At 43.2% G+C, this 21,339-nt stretch overlaps 1 protein-coding gene across 10 annotated transcripts in view; it reads left to right on the forward strand.

Annotated features, from left to right (window-relative positions):
• Window positions 1–123: 123 nt before the first annotated feature.
• The window catches only part of LOC116388364 (membrane-associated phosphatidylinositol transfer protein 2-like), a 40,451-nt gene continuing 19,235 nt past the window's right edge, over window positions 124–21,339 (forward strand). For 9 of the 10 annotated variants that reach the window (XM_031856128.1, XM_031856133.1, XM_031856132.1 and 6 more), the window contains exons 1-5: window positions 124–743; window positions 15,635–15,874; window positions 19,416–19,630; window positions 20,340–20,461; window positions 21,054–21,287. In XM_031856128.1, coding sequence (XP_031711988.1) covers window positions 15,797–15,874; window positions 19,416–19,630; window positions 20,340–20,461; window positions 21,054–21,287 — 649 coding nt within the window. In that variant the 5' untranslated portion in view covers window positions 124–743; window positions 15,635–15,796. Of the gene's footprint in view, window positions 744–12,399; window positions 15,298–15,634; window positions 15,875–19,415; window positions 19,631–20,339; window positions 20,462–21,053; window positions 21,288–21,339 lie in introns of those variants that run through there. The other variant, XM_031856129.1, reaches the window with a different exon arrangement.

Consider the following 21,339-nt stretch of genomic DNA (forward strand, 5'->3'; position numbering starts at 1 on the left):
TATATATACACATAGATAGATAGATGGATGCATTGCGTGAAATTGTCGACTTTTATTTTTATAAATTGTACCGGAAACGTCGTTTAATCGGGTTAACTTGACAGTATTTAGTTCCGTGCCTGAAAGGGGGACTGTCTGTGTAGTCTTGCAGCGGCTCAGACTTGGGGAGTGACAATTTAACGATGGCGGTTGGTCTTCACCCGTTTGCTGTTCGTTTTTCCCGGTTCTGTGCACGCTGGCGACTGCTGCTGGACTGAACTAACTGCCAGCCAAGACGAGCTCAACCGCCGAACTCGTGCGAGGGTAGCTTGGATATTTCACGGACATTTTTTGACGTTACCATAGCTACTTTGGCCTATTTTCTGTCCTTTGGGGAAATCCAGCGTGTGGTTTCTCCGAGCGCAATGATGTGGACAGATTTTGTAAACACGGGTCGAAACGGCGGTTGATGTCACGTGACCCCAAATTGGAGCTTGATGATGTTTCGTCCCTACAGGTCGTACCCGCACCCCTTTCCTCCGCCGAAGGGCCAGACAAACGGCGACGTAAAGGAAACCGGTTGCTGAGTTTCGATGCGTTCACCTCACCGGCGGCTGTTTCTTGCTGAAAGCGAGCCGTGTAACACAGTGAAAGCAGTATGACGCAGAAGAAGAAAGGCACAGGTGAACTTTGATTGTCTTGAGTGCTGGAGTGCTGGAGTGCGGAGGAGCATCAGAGGAGCATCAGAGGAGCATCAGGTCCAGGTATGTGATGAGCCATCAATGTGTCATTACCGTGCTGCCATGTTGCTAGGTAACTAACTGACTGGTGGGTTTACTCCAGTTCACATTTGAGCATCCCCTTCCAGAGACGCAACGCCATGTTAAGTTATTCTTTTTTACAAGGTTGTTGACACCATGTGCTGTCATAGCTCGCCGTTACATCTGTTGGGCCCTGAAGAAGTGCAGCATATTTGTCTGCTCTCGCGCCACGGCCCTGTTGCTGTCACACAGGCATGCTTGTTAAAACTCTGAACTCTTGTTGCAACTGAAATGTTCCTCTCTATCGTGACATGTTCAGATATGTGTTTCTGGAATCATTGGGGGGATTTTTCAGGCTCCATGCTCTTTGTCCTTTTCTTTTGTACACTTTCCAGTGATACCCCGGTGCGAGAGTGTATTCACGACCCATGTCCCTGCTGCACATTACAGCCTGTATGAGTTTGACTGACCACGGACCTCAGTCAGAAGGTCCACTTGTAAATAAAGGAAAGAGAGCCCAGATTTAACTTGTTTTTCACTGAACTACAAACCTGCATGCCACAAGCTTGTTTTTGTATACCCTAGCCCCATTTCTATTTCAATAAGACTTAATGAGTTTCAACATCAAGAGTCACTCAACTTAACTCAGCAAGGCCTGTGTGAGTCACTGAGGCAGTGCTGACTCTGACTCTGAGGCTTCTGTTCTCCAGAGGATGGCTCTGATTAGGACAGGAACCTCTGCCAGGCCATTCCACCGTTTTTTTTCCAACATGGCATGCAGTATGTCTTTGAATTAGGATTGCAATCTGAGACGAGTGTTGAGATTTTTATGTGCTGCTGATCTGAGCCTCAGCCTTTTTAAAAGCAAGATAAGCAAAGTCAGGAGACGCATACCAAGATGGGTTGTTGTGTCAGAGCGTGAAGATGTTTTAACTATTCTGCACACAGGGTGCAAACATGTTAAAACCTGCGTCATTGAGACTATAACGGTTGTGAGGGTTATGTAACGCACTCTGCATCAGCTGCTCTGGGATCTTTAAGATTAGATTAGAATAACATAAAAGAGGAAATTGGAGTACTAAAGTTCACAGCAAGTGCAGTTTGTAAAGAAAAAAGTAAAAACGTTTTTTGCACTCTTTCCTGAGCTGAATTATCGGCAATCTGTGATTTATGTTCACACAGATTATCTTCTGAGTCATTTTTGGTTTTGGACTTTTAGACTGACTCATTGCTTATGTTTCTCCTTTTTGATCTGAAATGTGCACAGCTGCGATTACCACACACTAAAGCTGTCAGTGACCAGCAGGATATTTACTCACAATGTGCTGATGTTGCAGCCTGTTCTTCTGTTCATTGAAGAGCTGGTCTGATGATTAAGGGCAGACTGCTTGAAGGGAAGGCCGTTGATATCGGCATCACTGAGAGCTCCTCTCGTGACTGCACACGGCCCTCTCTACCAGTCGTACCTGTTGTGACCTTTAAGATAAGTTGGAAATATCTATAAACACGACAGCTCCACAAAAATATCTGCCTAACCAGTTTTCTGGCTTCCCATGGTATATGGGCAGGGCTTTGTTGACAATGCAAATTACAAAAGCTTTAGAATGATTTTATTCCTATATTCAAAATTGTAGCTGAGTAAAAGCAAAGACGTGAGGTCCCTTTCACAGTGTTTGCAGATCGGTGTGATTCAGGCTCATTCCCAATGTCCAGCCTAATTACATGTTTAATGAGGCAGGGGACAGTTCTGTCTAATCACACACGGCCAACAAAATGCAAGCCGTATATTTGTATTCGATGTTAACTGCTCAGTTTCTGAGTATACTGGCCTTTATATTGATGCCGTGTTATTTCGGACTGTATGCTTTTTGGTCATCAGATTAAAACAGCATAACCGGTATGAATTCATAAAGCAAAGAACGGCAGACTTCTTGCTGCGATATACACTTTGAATGTTTAAAATTTCCTTTTCCATTGTCTGTTCTAACCATTAGAACACCGTGAATTGTGGATAATTCTTTAGGGCTCAAAAAGTCTTTGAGAGCTTACAAGCCCGCAGTGATTTTACACTCGTAGATAATGTTATATTTGTAAGTCTGTGACAGCAATATGTGGCCTATATTATCGTTATTATCAGTTAATAAGTTTAATTAATTGAAAGTAGGTGGGTGTTCATATCCCTCCCTCAGAAAATTGCTCACTGGAAGACTTTTTTTTTTCATTTCAACAGATTTCCAGTATTGATTCAGTATAAATATTATAAGAGTTATTTCCTGGAAAATTAGATTTGTAGCTTGCAAATGTAATTGCAGCCATGTTCCTATTAAAGTTTGACATAATCCAGAAGTTGTCTGACTTAATTTCAAGGATAATCATACACAGACTTTTACATCTTTTACCTGGTATTATTCAGTAGTTTTATTATCCTGCAGCAGAGCCTTTCTAAGCTGAGACATAATGTAGTAAAAAAAAAAAAAGTTATGCTTTAATGCAACTACAGTAAACCAAGAAATTGTACAGTAAGACTGTAGTTAAGAGGTTGAAATGTAACATTTATCTCTCAGGAGTGTCTCTTGAATCTGACCCACCAAACAAACAAATGCAGTATCACAGAGGGAGAAGGAGTGCAGGTTATTTTGTTCAATGTTCACCACTTGTATTTGTTGAATTAAAGCAGTTGCTAAGCTGTTTTTTAGCCAGCTCAAAAAGCAAAGTGGAGGCCCTACAATGACCTCATGGATAAATGAGGATAATAATTTCTAGCTGCACTCAGATGCTCTGCTTATGTTTGCTCGTTTGTGTCTCACAGGTCTCTTTCCCTGAGACTAATTTTACCCACCACTCCACTAATGTTACACAGTCACAGGAGTGCCTGACAACCTCCTGATGGTCAGGAGGAAAAGGCTTTGAGAATATGTAAATATATGCTGTATGAGTGACTGTGTGGAGTGGAAAATGCCTGTGGCTTGTGAGCATGTGTGCGTATTCATACTGCGTAGAATCTTTGTGAGAGTTTTATTTATTCTTACATGTTACAGGTCTTCTGTTCTCCGACTACAACCCCTCAGTTTTCTCACGATTGTCTTACATCATAAGTCTATGAAGAATACGGGTGACAAATGAGTGCGCAGCCATTTTAGTCAAGGAAACGAGAAAGACTCACTTCCTGTCAGTGAGGGTTTGAATGACGTATGCAGCTGCTCACCACATCTTTTAGTTCCATGTATGTACTATTTGAGCTGCTTAACAGATGAGATTGCTGTCGCAGGAAGAGCAGAGAAACGCCAGGTACAAACGCAGTGAAGTGAACTATATGAGGCTTTTTGAGGAGCGTTAACATGTTGTGATGGGGGGCTTCAACTGCTGTAACACTATAAGATATAATCACAACTTCATTTTCCTGTTTGTGGTGATTTGACATTTTCTTCATGTGGCTCCATCTCTATTGATGTTGTAAAAACCCGTTGAAATATTGGTGCTGCTATCTGCTGCTGTTAATTCCTACAAAACATTTGATACAGCGTTTGAACATTTGTTTGGCTGTTAAAGCAGAAGGAGAGCTATGTAGTCTTGGTTCTTTACTTGGACCAGACTACGGACTGTTTTGGGAGTCTATTGCACGTTGATCTCCTGTGTCTCACACCCACCATACACACACAACCACTGTCACCCAAGACAAGGTGGCAGTGATACGATGCAGTGGATAGTGACAGAGATTGTACAGCTGTTGAACAGTTAAGAAGAAGACACATTAGTTTGTATCTCGTAATCTCACCTGGTCTCATTTCTCACTGTAGGTGAATTGTTCAAATGGTTGTATTAGCAAGTTTCCTGTGATTGCTTTGTTCGGATCTTTACTCTTGCCATATAATGTCCGTTTGTTAGACGAGCTCACAGACGGATACTGAAGGTATTTAACAGGATTCACAACATCATGTTATCTGGGATGGTTGTTTTCCCCACAGCTGGTAACTCCTGGGTACAAACGTTCATCGTGTCATTTCTTTGACAGTCAATAAAGACTGATAATTATGGGCACTGACAGCACCGCAGGGGATTTCATGTTATGAGTGCATTTCATGTTGAGAACTTTTAACACCGTAACGAAATGAATGGTTTAATTATCAACAAGGGAGCTTTATAAAATATCCGTTGGTCTTTAAATATTGTCTGCCAGAGGACATGAGATGAACTTATTCTGTTAGCTGTGATAGAAGAGGAGTTCTCTTAACTGTTAACATCATATGTCGGTGGTTTTAAGGTTACGCTTCAATGTTTTCTCCTGAAATACAAATATGATTTGAACAATGAGGAAGGGTGATAAGACGTGTCTGATTTTAGGCTGGAAGTTTCCTTTCAATGAACTGTACTCGGCTGAAACATTGTCATGTTCAGCTCGACGTCTGCTTTGGAATTGGATTGTGATGATGGATAGATGAGGAACATTACTTCCTGCGCTGCACACACACACACTAAGGATAATACTGCACAACACAGTTCTAGGAGTCTTTTGGGAACTGTTAAATAAAATGGTATTTTGAGTGAATATTAACCAACGTTGATCATGGACAGATTGGTTTTTGCAGCCCTATTTAAAGTGAAAACGATTTCTCAGAGCTCCCCAAAGGAAGGTGAAACAATTTCACTATTCAGTAACATATTTGTGGAGACCAAAGATGAGTGTGGGTGCCTTTTCAAATGTTAAGGCACCCATAGGGGTTCGAAGCAATCTTGCATAACATCTACTGCAATTCAGGATGTCCTCCTCGGGGAGTATAGAGACGCATTTCCAGCTGACTGGTTATCTGAAGGTCTACTCCTTCTTTTAATTCATCTTGAGTAGACGATCGGGCATCATGACAGTATTTCAGATGAGCCTCCCATCATGCATCTGGGTGCCGGCCAAGCACCGACTGGAACATTGTGTTTTCTCTGCACCTTGAGCTCCACAGACTGTCCTCCTCCGCCAACCCTCCCACCTCGACTCCCTTAAACAAAGCAGGTGATGCTAATGTTGGTGTTGAGCCGTTAACTGGGACAACAGGGGTATACAACCTGTCCCCACCAATCCCTGATGAGCCGGCTGATGAATGACACTTCACTGCTAATCCTCCTGCAGTGTGGTTGTCTGGGAAATGAGACAAAGACGAAACGCTTTGTGCAGGCTGTGCCATGTCCCCGTCCCTTTGGACACCCGTTTTTGCTAACTGTGTGGGTGGACTGGAAGAGCTGAGGTCTTTTTATAGCAGTTGACCACCTTCCTGTGTCCTTACTTGAGTTTCATTTCATAGAAGAGGAATGAAGTCTTGTTATGTGCATCCTTGGGTGTTGTTTGGTGGTGATATTCATCAGGCCTGTGCATGAGGTGAAATGGAGACGCATCTGAAGCAGCTTCTGTGAGCCAAAGTCCCAGTAGATGATGCATTAGCTAATCTAATCTATAGTCTGCTGTGAATTGGACATGAAGTGCTGCTATGTGTACTTCTTCCTGCTGGCTTTTTCCAAGTGTCCACATTTAACATTGCATTAATGTCTCTTGTGTTTCATGTCAGTATGGACCATATATGCTAATTTATATTTGTTTGTGTTTGTGTTTTATTGCATCCCACCTCCCCAACCCTCGCAGCGCTCTCTGACTCACATGGATCATGTAAAATGAAAGCGACAGTGCTGCTTCATGTCACTTTACCCACACGCTCCTTTTCTTCTTCATGGGCCGCCGACACCTGATTTTTCTCTGAGGCTAAAAATAGACTCCTTCAGACCTTACCTCCCCCTCCCCGATGCCCCCTCACTTCTATCTCTTTTTTCCTCCCGGTGTACAGGCTTCCTTTGGGAAGTCTCTCTGCGTTATGCCCATTGTTTGCCTCCATGTGCCAGACAAAGCTTCCTCGTCTCCGTCCAGAGTGGTGTGTCTCTGTGTGAGAGACGTCGGAATCCTTTATGGTAAAAGACTGAAAAAAGGGTTTCTGGTATTTATTGCTCTGATAAGAAAATGCCAAGGTGATAAAGCCTGGTTTTCCACAGAGCTGCAACCTGACCTCAGAACCCATTGAAATGTTGGACAAAGTCGCAGGACCGTGAGTATCTTTGAAAATGGCCTTTTATGGTCGGTATGAGAGACGGCCTCTGGGTTTTTTCTCTTGCATATTATTCGTGCTGCACAAAAGGGTTTGAGGGTATTTCACCACAGGGCAGCAGACAACTTCAGCTTTTCATGAGCAGCTTTCTTTGCCTTGATGACACTGATCTGATGACTCTGATTTTAAAATTTCTTTAAACCAAAGACTGATAGAATGGTAAACAGCGCCTTTCTAATCTTCCGACCACTCAAAGTGCTTCTACACTACCTGTCATTCACCCATTCACACCCACTCATACACGGATGACAGGGGGCTACCGTGCAAGGTGTCGCCTGCTCATCAGGGGTGAAGCATCTTGCCTTCTGAGCCACAGTCGCCCCACTAAGGTATAAAGAGGCAGACGGAGATTGTTGTGTTAAGGTCAGAGTTGTGTTCTGTCCTAACTTTTATGAATTCATTGGTCCGTTAGAAATGAGAGGTCAGTTTTATATGACTGTACCTTTTCTGGATGAAAGCTGATTTGCCAAAACATTTAAAAACAAGTTAAGAGTTGTTCAGTCTATTTAAATATGGATTAAGCACCATTTAAACGTTCCTCTCCTTGCCTCTCCCTGTTCCTCTAATACACTAATTGGCTGATGCTTATTCTGTTCCTCGGTCCTCAATTCACACCAAAGTTTTCATATCCGGTTTGCGAGACAAATTAGGGCACAAAGACCGATTTTCATCCCAAGGATTCAATCGATTCAGTATTTGTGTTCTCGTGTGTTTCTCCATATTTCTCTCACTCAGTGCGAGGATTGTTGAAAGGGGAGTCATTAGTGGTCTACTGGGTTAATTTTAACTATATGAAGAGAGCTTGCATTATAATTGCTTTGGGCTTTTTTTTAACCCTCGAAGTGGTAGTTGCGGACTTGACATTATTATTTTCAATTTAAGTGCAGTATTAGTACTTTTAAACCAGCGTGTCCACATGTAGCCTGCTGTATTTCGACCTGTGTATCACACCCACCACTGCATTTCTAATTCTGCATTCTGGTATACAGACGGTTTTCACCTCCATACAGTATATCACAGTGACATATATTTAGGTTGACGATGTATTGGGATCAGTGAGAATAGCAGGCTGATGCTGTAGCCAGAAGAAACCAGAGAGCAGTGGAAGAACAGAAGTGAAAGTGGAGACAGGAGAAACGGGAGAAAGAAGTATCGGCCCCGGCAGCGTCTGCTCTCTACTTTTCTCGTCACTCTGACTTCATCTTGGCAACCAATAAGGAAAGAGCCCTGTGTCTCCATGGTAACACCCCCCTCTTTCAAGCAATGATGGAGACGATGAAGGGGCAGGAGAGGGAATACATTTCACTTCTCTTCTTAGACACAGTTATTCCGAAAAAAGTTGCATTGCCAGCTAATGCTAATGACGTTTTCTTGGCAAACTATATGCTTCAACTATATTTCTCCAATGGCCACAAAACTGCCACTATTTTCTAAAATGTAAAATCACATGCCTTATTTGACACGTTATCTATCTCTTGGTGTAAGGCTTTAGCGTTTTAATGATGTCAGAATCTGTTCTTTTAAGCTTTTCATCTCTGTGTGTGTGTGTGTGTGTGTGTGTGTGTGTGTGTGTGTGTGTGTGTAGATGGATATCGATAGATGGATACATCGATACATCTAGATCGATAGATAGATATATATCTATATATCTACATCTATAGATGGATATCTATCTATCTATATATCTACATCTATAGATAGATAGATATCTAGATAGATATCTATCTATATATCTACATCTATAGATAGATATCTATCTATCTATATATCTACATCTATAGATAGATAGATATCTAGATAGATATCTATCTATATATCTACATCTATAGATAGATAGATATATAGATATATATGTGTGTATGTATGTATGTATGTATGTATGTATATGTAGTCTCAGTCACATCTCTTTACTCTTTCATGTAGTCAAAGCCACTTTGCACTACTGTGAGAGATTGCTGGCAATGATGCTGGAAATCCATTAGTTGTTCTTCCTGCAAGCCTTTGTGCCGTCAGTGGTGAGCAAGTACTCGGCAACAGGTTCCACATCAGAGGGCCTTGATTTAAATCAGCATCTTGTTGCTACCGAATACTCATAAAGGAGCTGATGGAGATGTTGGAGAGAGATAATATAATTCCACAAAAGCATATCATGCACTGTGGTTTGTATCTACATGAATTAGTTAATCCCATTAGTTAATGGGATGGACAAAATTCTCGGGTAGCGATGCTTCCCTCCTCTGTGTCTGTCTGAGTTACATAAGACTGCTCTCTGCGCAGTTGATTCAGGCTGAACGCTCGGAGAGAACGACAGCAAGGGGAGATCCTCGTTTAACCTTGGAACATAACTGATTAATCCATGTGTAATTTGCATATAAGGTCATCTAATTTTGGATGTCAGAGTGAAGCGTGGCATTGATTAGAGCTAGAGCTGGTATGTAACGGGCCCGTTTTGGGAAGCTGTGGGCTGATGAGCACCGCTGAGGCCAAAGAAAACAATGCCTCTGCGTATTAAAGCAGCTTAAAGTTCTCAGCAGTCGCTGGGCACCAGATCTATGTCGAGTTTTAATTACATGCTGTATCTAATCTACACTTAAATGCTTCAGATGTAGTGAGGTTCACTGACCCGCCTTGGAGTGAGTACAACCAACCATATGTTTGAGTTCATTGAGAAAGAAGAAAAAAAACAGCAGCAACGGCTATATTTCATGCCTTACCTTGTGATGTAATCATGTATTGCTTTATTTGACGAGGAGGACCACAATGGATGAGATGCTCACTGGGTGTATTTTTAGCTTTCCCCTTGGATGGTGATGAGTAAAGAATAAGGACAGGTTGTGCATCCTACCTCCTTAAAGCCTGTGGAGGAGGTGGGCCTGAGGGACAGGAGGAGTGATGGCCTCGTTCTCAGGGCACATCATGGAAGCTTACCGTAGAGTTTGTGGCTACAAGATGATGCACCACTATTTATCGTGACTTTGATTTTTATGCCCTGCATTTACATGATCGTAAAATTATTTTTTTAGGTCTGCCTCGGTTCAAATTGAGTCTAAATGAGGGATCACTCCAAATGTTTTCCCCACGTTTGCTCCTCCTCTCTTTGAGCACTGTGTGGTATGACATACAAACCACCCTGACCACTTTTTGAATATGGAGAGAGGATAAATATTTGCTCACCGCTTCGTTGGCTTATTGAAGTCAAACAACAAACAAAGCAGAAAGCCTACAACCAAACTACACCTGTATACTATATATACATATTCTTGTCGCTGTCCTATGGGCTATAGAGATCTGTATCAAGAGTAAAATGTATGATTAACACCCTACACATTCACAAATGTGGTATGGATAAAAGTTGAAGCTCTCCAAGTTAACATTTAACACCGTAATACAGACAGATTTATGTCTGAGGACAAACCGAGTCCATCTGGGGGTAAGAATTCATATCTCATTCTTCATTAAACCCAAAGCGGGCAGGTTTTGTAAGGTGTAAACTGATTATGTATTCAGTAATCTGTGCCACACATTTACCCCAGTTATACCCCCGATAAATGATGCTTCATTTTCTGCCGTTAATAGATACTCTTTTGGACAGAGAGATCTTTTGTACAGCATGCTTGTATGAAACATGCTTCATAGGCTCTTTGGTTATTGCAGGTGGATGGTAAACTCCCATCGCTCCGGCCTCGGAGCGTACACAGCCCAGAACAAACGGCTGTGTCTTAAAGCCTTTTGACATTTTAACTGGATTGGTGGATAAGCCCATCAACTCGATCAAGGGTTCTCGTCACAGGCCGAGGCCGTGTTTGCAGCGGTTGTCATAGCTAAAGTTGTCTCTGCGAAACTGATCTACGGTATTTTAGGCAGTCCAGGGGCTAAACATTTTCCACTTGTGTTTCAAAGGGGTCTTGCCTCGAGGTCAGTCAGGAGGGAACCCCCTCCTCCAGCTCCTCTGAGATCCACCACCTCCTCTGTTACGCTGCCTCAAAGTGGCGCTCTCTAACACGGGGCTAAATTTAAAGGAGCACGACCAAAACGCCTCCTGTGAATCGACACCTCCCTCCCAGTATTGTGCTTTGTGTCCACAGCAAGGCCCAGCTGTTGCTCTCTTTCCTGTGGTCAACCTGTCTTCTGTACTTATAGCTTTCAATCCTAAAATATATGTTGCACCTTCAGACAGATTTAGCAATGCCACCTTCCATTATTGGGATGCAGGTCAGCCTGGGGTGGTGAGGAAAATGGATCTTGTTTCAGGTAAAGTGTGAGCCTCTGCTCTGTGGTAGATATAATCCAGTCTTTGGGGTGTAGAGCGGTTTCATCTGTTTGGGTCAGACACTTATACCTGTTTCGAGGAACACAGATGTGCACATCTGTTTGTTTATTTCAGCTTTAGGAGTCACAACTATGTGTTTACAAGGCACTGTCCTTATGCTGCCTCTGGTGTTAAGCATCACGTTATCTGAAAACTTCTTAAATATTTAAAAATGTAAACTTTATTATATTCCTCATATACACACTGAAATTTGACTTATGCATTTAACCGATCCAGAGCAGTGGGTTGCTAGAAAAAGCGCCCGGCGAGCAACTTAGGGGCTCAGTGTCTCACTCAAGGACATTATAATTTTAACAAACAATATAATATTAACACTTTGACATGCAGACAATAGGAGCCGGGGATCAACCCCCGAACCTTGTGGTTAAAGGACCATCCGTTCTATCCACTGAGCTCCAGCCTCCCCATCGAGTTGTGTTTGTGTGAAGAAAACAAAAGACAATATGAAGTGTCAGGCAAGCTGTTTCCTTCGTTGATGATGAATTATTCTGTCTTCTTTTTCTCATTTTACTGTAAGTTTTTTGTTGTAAGTAACTGTATGTGACAGACCACCTTCTATTGTTTATTTATGTTTTGATTCGGGCAAAATAAGATTTTTCTTTTTCCTGCTCCTTTCAGGTCAGGGAATGTGTAAATAGAGTTGTGTTTTGATCGTGAATTGCTTTTTTTGTTTTATTTGTCATGAACGGAACAAATGGACAATGTAATTAAATACCGTCTCCTGGAGGATTTAGTACCTCTGATGGTTCATTCCACCTTCTGCGTCGCAGATGAGGCAGTAGCAGCATTATACATCTCTGAGTGTCACGGTCCTGCCACAGGTGGCCGCACGTGTAACAGGCCCGAAAAATGCGGTGGTGGGTAGAGGTACAAAACACAGTCCTCCTGAAAGTGCGTTGGCGCTATTGTTGGCTTCAGTTTTGTCCAAACAGGCGCAGGAACATTGGAGGCTGCTTTGTGATGAGCGCAGTGGCGTGTGCTGCTATTGCGTCACTGCCTAGAGGGGGGCAGAGGCGGTAATTTTAGAAGGGAATGAGCATATTCTCTGAACAAGCAACGTCAAGCACTTACGTATGATAGGATTATTGTAACCGGGCTATTTTTAAGCTGTGTGTGTGTGAGAGCGAGAGAGAGTGCTTTTTTTTTTTTTTTTTTTTTTTTTTTTTTTTTTTTTTTTTTTTTTTCTGGGTCAAGCATGGTGCCACACTCTCGAGGCTGCTGGTGGATCATGCATTACAGCTCCTATGCTGTGAATAACATCTGCACTGTTCACAAAGGGAAGAGTCAGAGAGACGGGCCGATCAGGGCATTCTTAGGTCCGTGGCTGCAATGCTGCTGTAAAGGAAACATGTTGGTTGTCTTTGTGGAGCAGAAATCGGCTAATTAATCTGTAGTTTATCATTAAAGGAGGAGATATTGCTTGTTAGTTCAAAGCCACTATGGCAACATATGTGTGTGCTGTTATAGTTCTATTTCATTTTAGTTTAAGTTGACACTACTAATAAACACAGACAGGATATGTAACAACCACATTTTTGTGGGAGCACGTTTGGGTGTGTCCGTCTTTGGCTGTTGCTCCCGTGAGCCACAATAGGAAAGACGCAGCTACTAAAAGCAACACTGAAACATGATGAACGGTTTATTTCAACACTACAGGGACGACAGATTGTGGGGAGGAGTGTTATAGGCTGAAGCTAAAATGAACATGGACTCTCTGCCTAACGAGTATGTAAATACAAGAAATATGTAAATGTTTTTGTCCTGGCAAGTTACATATTTCTGTTTATCCTAAAATAAAATAAAAGGCACTTAATAATAATACATTTTATTTATAGAGCGCTTTTCAAGAAAATAAAAGACACTTTACAAACATTAAAATCATCATAAAAAGCTCTGCACTAAAAACATAGAACAAACAACATTCCTCACACATTAAAAGGGTTCAAAACTTTTGTCTGAAAACTAAGCAAAGCAATATTTTTGAATAAATATAATATAATATATATAATATAAAAATATTCTCTAAACTAATAATTGTACAACTGCAACAATTGGTTGAGCAATGGATCAATTATTCTGAGTCGTTGTAAAGAAAAAGTCAGCATGGGTTCTGGGAAGCTGTGATTGGCCTTTTTCACTCATTTCTGTGATTTGTATTTATTCATGGTGAAGATAATGGTTTGTTGCAGCTCTAAGAAATAGGCATACTGTCATAATCCTGCTTGGCAATTGGGCACATAATTCACACGCATCACTACAGATCCTCCTCACCACCCCAGGCTGCTAATTCATCCTGCTGGATTTAGGGATGTTGTGAATGAACGGCATCCCTCTGTCATGCTGCCTGTTGCTCTTCCTGTCTCTCTCTCTTTACATACCTGGTGCCACCTTCTTGTAATGCGGGTGGCAGCCGGCTGGACTTTGATTCACACAGTGGTCGCTCTTCGACAGACAACCGTACAGCAAATTAATCTGTCCTCCCGTGTCGCACTGAATGACTTCCAAAATCGAAACAGCTGTCGCACCCAGAATCGTTTGCCAAGAGTCAATTCTCAGAAGTTTGTTGCAGCATCAGTTGCAACCCACATTCAAACTGTTGCCACATTGTTGAACTGTGCTCCAAGTAGATTGTGAAGCTTGTTTGCACCGTGACCTTCTCTAAAGCCGGGCAGTAACACCTCGAGGCCTCCCTCGGCTGAGCTGCAGGCTTTTCTCTGGGCCTCTCCAGGCTAACCTAGTTCTATCACAGTCTTTCCCAAGAGTGCAGTTATTTTCAGCAAAATGTGGCTTTCTGCTCCAATTTTGTCAATGTGTTGTTTTTGTCGAGCAACAATATCGTATGAAAGATGTATAAAAGACGATGTGCTCTCTTAATCAGATCACCCCCCTCCTGGTTGGAAAGTTCTACAGGCTGCATATTTGTCCTGGCAGTGTGTCGGCGAGCTCATTTGGTGAATGTGTCTTCGGTGGGGAGTCAATAGGTGGTGGACCAGAGCCTACGCCGATACCTCACCAAAGCTGGCCTTTGTTCACGGGATAAGTGACGCAGTGGGAATATTAATGTGATTAGACCGAATAACCGGGTGCCAGAGCAAGGTCCGGTTGCTGCCGCATGTTAGAAAAGAGTGCATATTTGTGTTATGCTTTGCTGTGTAGTCACATTTGGACAACCAAACGCAGGCAGGGCCAGGGCAGCGGTGTTGTCGCCTGTCAGACACACACACACACACACGGTACAATTCAGTCTCAGCACGTGGAGACCGACATCCTGTCCACTGTGCTTTCACCAGCCTTTCTAAACATAGACTGAGCTATCCATTTATTAACTACACTTTGAAATCTTTTCTGTTGAAAAAACTTTAGACTAACTTATTTTTAATGGTTTTCTGCTTAATGGTGATGGTGGGACCAGTCTTTCTTTTCTCATTGTGACTGAAGAGATCTCTCATATCTCCCTCTCCTTATCGCCTCCTCTTCAGTGAATGTTCCACCTCAGCTGACGGTGTGTGCAGTCAGGATCTTGTTTTGCTCAGCTCCGGAGTTTTTCTTCTCTTATCGGTCAAAAGCAGACTTCTGCAACTCACGCCACCCACATGTTGGTTATGTATAGCCACACACACACCTACCCCTATCTGCCCAGTGGTTTGAAAACAATGCTTTGTGTAATTCTAAGGCTGCTATTTGTGAAACCTCGATCATGCACAGGGGGTTCTTACAAGGTTATGTAAGGCTCCCCACTCAACTGTAATCCCGCTTACGCTGAGTGAGCCCCCCCATGTGACTGTGCTGAAGTGTTGGGAGAGACCAGGTGGCTGTTTGGACCGTCGGCAAGGCACGGGTGCTATCCGTAGACTCCAGCCACCTGACCCCACCACACACACACACACACACACACACACACACACACTGAGCTGCTTGTGTATAAGAAGAGAAGTTTATCCTGGAAAATTCCTTACTTGGAACTGGGACGCTGGATGGAGACACAGCGCTGATGCTCGTCCTCGGTGCCGGGGTTTGGACCAGACCTACAGTCACTACATTGAGCATATTCCCTGAATGATACTCCGGCTCTCCTCTTCATCTGCGTGTGAGCGAGAAGGAATCTTTGTCCTCGGTTATGTGTAGAGGAATGTTGCAGCTTCTGAAATCTCTCTGCGTTCTGCAATATTTTGCTCATGGTGGAGTCTTTCTTTGTTGCTGATTGAAGCTGGTTTCTGCTTTTGAGTGTTGATGAAGACCTGTTTGAAGAGCCATTGAGTTATTTTTTTGGAGATTCAGAATTCAGATCAGGGTGAACAGCATGTCTTGACTCTAACAAACACCACTGGCTGGATGCCTGTAGGTATTTACTTTTAATTGTATTCACAGCTTTACGTACCTAATGCTTTTTTTTTTTTCTTTCCCCCCCCCCCCCCCCCCCACAGGAACCGTCAATGTGGACGTCAGCTGGTGATTTGACAAGTCACATATAGGAGCAGCCTCCAGTGTTTCCTGTCCCCTCTCCCCCCTCTCTCTCTCCCTCCCTCCCCCCTTCCCTTGTCAATCTTCTCCCCGATCCCCCTTTCCCCCCTCCTCCAATATTCACCATGCTTATCAAGGAGTACCGCATCCCCATGCCCATGAGTGTGGAGGAGTACCGCATCGCCCAGCTCTATATGATCCAGGTGAGGTCACAACGCCATATACCCCCCCCCCAAAGCTCTCACTCACACACACACACACCTAGCCGAAAACAACCAGTGGTGCAGAAACCAGGATTTTAAAAAAACAAGCAGTAAGAGAGGAGAAAAAATAACTCTGAGTGCAATTGTAGCGTGCCCAATTATGAAGTGATTGGTCACACGGTCTGACGTCAGTGGAGTCATGGAACAAAGAGAGCTTGTGTGCTGATAGATTAGCCAATTTAAACTCTCTGAAGCTGGCTGCTTCCAGCTTTCTTCAGGAGGAGGGTGGGGTGGGGGGCGGCGTCCTGCTGTCACTGCAAACATGATGCACACATACGGACGCGATGGAGATGGACATACTGCTTTGTTTTTCGTCAGACAGTTTGATTTGTCTTACCAGGCCCTTAGCTGGAGTCCGTGGGGTCCGTAACAGCTTTAGGGTTTACGACTTGATTTATACAGCTTTGGTTATCCTGTGTGGCAACATATTTTCTCTTCACATGACATGTGTACATGAAGGAGGATTTATTTAATCCTGTGGTACTACCAGCTGTATTACACACGTGAGGCATGGAGAGCAACCACGATGACTTGGACTGTGGGGGGAAAACAGCATTAGTTGGGTAATATTATTTAGACATGTTTTTGACACATTTGGGCATTTAGGTGCATTTTTCTATTAAAATTGTTATCGTTTGAGGCAATTAACATTCAGCAGTTGTGCTGGATTTTGAGCTGCATGGTTCTGTAATGTGTATCACAAGAAGAGTAGGTTGAAGTTATCAGGTGGAGGCCTTTTGCAAGGTAAAGAGTGCATTGCTTCTTCGGTGGTTATGTCACTGAAATTATGTTATGTTATTATTTTATTATTTTCATCTGGAAATAATAGTTATGAGAAGTGTGTGAAATATTCATAGTGCAGTGTCAAGTGAAAATCAGGAGCTAAATCTGGTACGTTTATGGTTTATGAACCTCCCTTTACAGCCAACACAAGGCAATATATCGACCCTGAGATATCTTTATCTAAGTGTTACGTAGTTTGTACTCATTTATGTGAGGTAGGTGATCATACATGGGAGCTGCACAGCACTGCAGCCCTCAGGGTGCAGCTTCATTGGGGAAGTTCAACATTTAGGCCTCGCGTTAGGAAACCCGAGAATGTGTCTTCTTTTGAGCTTTTGACCAAGGCCTCGCCCACAACTGTTAATCTTAAAACACTAATGAATTAGTGTTCATGTTGACAAAGTTGTCTTCAATAAATATTCACCCACTGGTACAACAATACTACGAACGACGGCTTTGTCCACCAGTATTTGCTCAGATGGCCTCTCCCTTCGGTTCCCTACGTACGATGAAAACATTTTACTACAAAGCTTTGGAAGATTAGCTAGATGTAAGCCCCTGGCACATTGGCTGTGTTGAACAGGGTACTGTAGAGAGTTATTTAAGTATGTGAACCACATAACTGCAATAACTTCATTCTGTCAGATCTTATCACACAGGACATTGTGCAAAGAGGACATTACACATGTGCAAGCAGCTTTCCACAGTCATGAAAGAAGTAGTTAATATGTGCAAATGATAGGAGGAATTCTTGCATAAGTGACCCGTAGTTACCTCTTCTTTAGTGACCTCACCCTCTCTGCACCGCCTGTGAGCCTTCTGTCACTATGGAGACCATGACATCAGCAGCGTGCTGGTGGTCAGATTTTGTTTCGGGAGAGGGAGTGAATGAAGAGAGGAAATGGAGGATAAAAGTAGAGGTTGCAAAGGAGGGAGGGGAAGAAATGACAGAGGGGGTTGAAGTAAACGAGAGAGAAGCTGTATTCTGAGCTTCATCGCTGTATGTTACCAGGGAAACTGCTGCATGCAGGCCTTCCTGCCTGAGATTCATCCTCATAGATGAAGTCGGGCCGGAGGACAGCCCGGACATATCCGCACCTCATCCAACAATGCCCCGCCCCGATCTCTCCTCCCACTGTCTTTCCTTTGCCCTTACAACGCCGCCTTCTTATCGGAGACATAACTGTAAATTCATTATCACCACACGTGGATTTGCAGTAATGCCCGGAGCAAATGCTGAATGTGTGAGAAATTAAATGGGAGAAGATCTCGCTGTGTCTCATTCATCCGCACACATCCATCATGTTCTGACTCAGCAACTGTTTCTGTGGAGTGAAGTGCAGAGAAGCATCTCAAACAGGAAACAGTCCTCTCTAACTTGATGGCAAGAGGAAAAAAAAAACCAGGATGTGACTCTCATCCTGTCGGATGTAAACACATACGGCAGGCTTTCATGGTGATAGGTTCATTTGTTAAGGTTTGATGGCTGTTTAAAGAAAGGTTGGCGGGAGATAGACGGTTTTAGAGCAGGACTTGAAGTTACAACACAGGGACACTTGGTCTTTGTGTGCTGAGCCAAAAATGATTTCACAGTAGAACGGTGTAGAGGAGACAGTCAACATGCCTTCAGAGACTCTTAAAAACTATTTCTTCATTAATGTTCCTCCACCGGTACAGTTTGTACTTGTACACAAGTGAACAAAGGACAATGTTTTCATTAAGAATCTCAAATTCCATGCTGACTTTACATCCAGACATAATTTGACAGTGTTTGTCTGCGTACAGTTCGCCGTACATTTACATGAACTATGTTTCAACGTTTGGTTCATGTCTGGTGTACTGGCTGGGTGTACGGCCTGGTAGATGGTGTTGTGGCGTCTGTGCTGTGTCTTCGGAGCTGTGTCGGGGCTGTTGAGAGCAGAGCGGGTGGCTAATGAATGACCTGTCAGAGGTAATCGGGTCCGGAGCACTGGACGCCTCATGGCTTCCTCCTCCCTACTCCACTGCCTCGCCTGTCTCCCTACTATCGAAAATCTGTCTCCCTACTATCTCAGTGCTGCACTAAATACTGTGTTCATACTTTGTGTGTGTTACATCATATATGTGAAAAGATGGAAGAGCAATAGGAAATATGACACATCAGTAATCTCTGACATTTATGGTCCTCTTTGACCCCCCCCCCCCCCCCCGCCCGTGTTTTTAATATCGTCAGCACTTGGACTATGCTCTGCAGTCCACGTCTCCTTTTTCACTGATTTCATAACAATCTCAAGTCTTTCCATGCCACACATTCCTGTTTTTGAAGCTTTGAGTCACCTAGCTGCAAGTGTCCTCAACTGCACCTGCAGGCTGCACCCAGCCTCTCTTCCTGTGTGTGCACCTGTAATGTAAATATGGGAAAGGTGTGGCTCCAAGAGCTGGTTCTGGGCTACCTGATTTGCATTTCAGAGCTGGCAGAGCTTTCAGGAAGCTATTAATTTAGGTGCATGTGTAATCTTGTCAGATTCTTGTATGCAGAAGCAACTATGTCCATTCATTTTTTGTTGTTTTTTCATTTCCTTTCTTCTTTTGTTCAAATCAAGGGTACATTTATATTCTTGTTTTTAGATGTAGCACTTCCTTCACACTACACTACTTGTATGCAAACGTGAACACCTTACTAACGCACTTCAACCTCTTGTATTTATTCTTCCAACAGAAAAAGAGCAGAGAAGAGAGCTGTGGTGAGGGAAGCGGGGTGGAGATTCTAGAGAATAAGCCCTACACAGATGGACCGGGTGGGACGGGCCAGTACACCCACAAGGTTTACCATATTGGCATGCACATTCCCAGCTGGTTCCGCTCCATCTTGCCCAAAGCAGCACTGAGGGTTGAAGAGGAGTCCTGGAACGCCTACCCTTACACCCGCACCAGGTGAGGACACCTCCACACCCCTTCAGAGCGGGAGTGGGAGTTTATTAAACCCTGCCACGGGTTGCAGAAAACTCTAAATGTGTTCTTTTTAGTAATATAAATGCTCTGTGCATAGGTGTCTAACTGCTGCAGCTGGTAATCATTTAAACCTAGCTTATATTCAATATGAAACGCCACAAATCTGATGATGCCCATTCTGAAATCCCGCTCTAGCTGTTGTGCCTCAGTAAAAGCCAAGAGAAACAAAATGACCTCGGAGCAAGTTGTCAGAATATTGCCGAGCAGACCATGAGATCGGCGTGTGGCCAGCGTCGCTTACTGGCTGTTAGATTTAGACGGGCCCTCACTCTCAGGGTGCCAGTGTGTTCGTCTGTGTGGGGCCAGACGAACACAGAGACGTGAAGGTGCTGAACAGAGAGGTGCCCTCGACTATACCGTCAGGATATTGATAGACTGCAAGTGCCTGTTGACACATCTATTCAACCAGTGACAGCTTTGCTACGGACGCCTCAGAAGCAACAGATGGGCATGGCTCACACATTTGCTATCCTCAGCAGTGAGAGGCTATTGTCACGCTTAATAATATAGCACTTATCTTAAGCCATTGGGGTGAGAAGTCTCTTATTGAAAGCAGATGTAAACCGTAGTGCAATGTTGCTTTATTGGGGCATTTGTTCTGTTTTACTTGATTTTGTTGCCTCTCCTTAAGATACACCTGTCCCTTTGTTGAGAAGTTCTCCATTGACATCGAGACCTACTACAAACCCGACTCAGGCAACCAAGCAGATGTCTTCAACATGTCTGCAGTAGAGAAGAGGCAGAGGACTATTGGTGAGACAATTTGACTCTGAACCATAAAGACAACATCAATATTAAAATATTCACTGATGTGTATCAGGCTGCTTTAACTTTCAAAGTTCAACACATTTAGCCAGCACAATATACACACTGTAAATATATTAGAGAACCAACAATTCATGATATTTCTGTTAATAGTTATTTCAGGAAACGGGCTAGTCATAGGTTTAATCTGATGTCTTTATATCTGTCCTCTTGCGTCTCAAACATAAGAAGAAAGACGAGGCCCACTTGTGGCAATATAGTGGTACCGCATGTTTGATAGCAAGCCCGTTGAATATGAAGCTGCTCAGAAATGAATGGTTTTAGGACATGCAGTGACCCAGTTACATTGATTGTAATCATTTTAATGAATGACTTATTCTTGTATGTAACCCTGAAATTCAGTTAATAAAAAAATGTCACGCCTTTGAACACAAAGCCTTAACAATTCTACTACCCCACCATCTTATGTAATTTTAAAGTTATGTATGATATTAAAGAGTATTAGCATAATGTATGCAATACATTTAGAATACCTGGCTCCATTAGTCACTGCTGTCTGGATTTGAACTACCTTTTGCAGACCCAATCGACATAGTGACAGATCCCATGTCCCCGCATGAGTACAAAGCAGAGGAGGACACACGGCTCTTCAAGTCAGCCAAGACCCAGAGGGGTCCTCTGCAGGAAGACTGGATAGAAGAGTACAACAATAACCCTGGGAAGACCCCCATCATGTGTGCCTATAAACTCTGCAAGGTGGAGTTTCGTTACTGGGGCATGCAGTCTAAGATTGAGCGCTTCATCCATGATGTCGGTGAGTAGGCTGTCACAGATGTTACAGTATTTTATCTAATGTAGTAGTTTTG

Source organism: Anarrhichthys ocellatus, unplaced genomic scaffold, assembly GCF_004355925.1.
Source record: "Anarrhichthys ocellatus isolate YVR2014 unplaced genomic scaffold, GSC_Weel_1.0 scaffold17, whole genome shotgun sequence".
Taxonomy (NCBI): Eukaryota; Metazoa; Chordata; class Actinopteri; order Perciformes; family Anarhichadidae; genus Anarrhichthys; species Anarrhichthys ocellatus.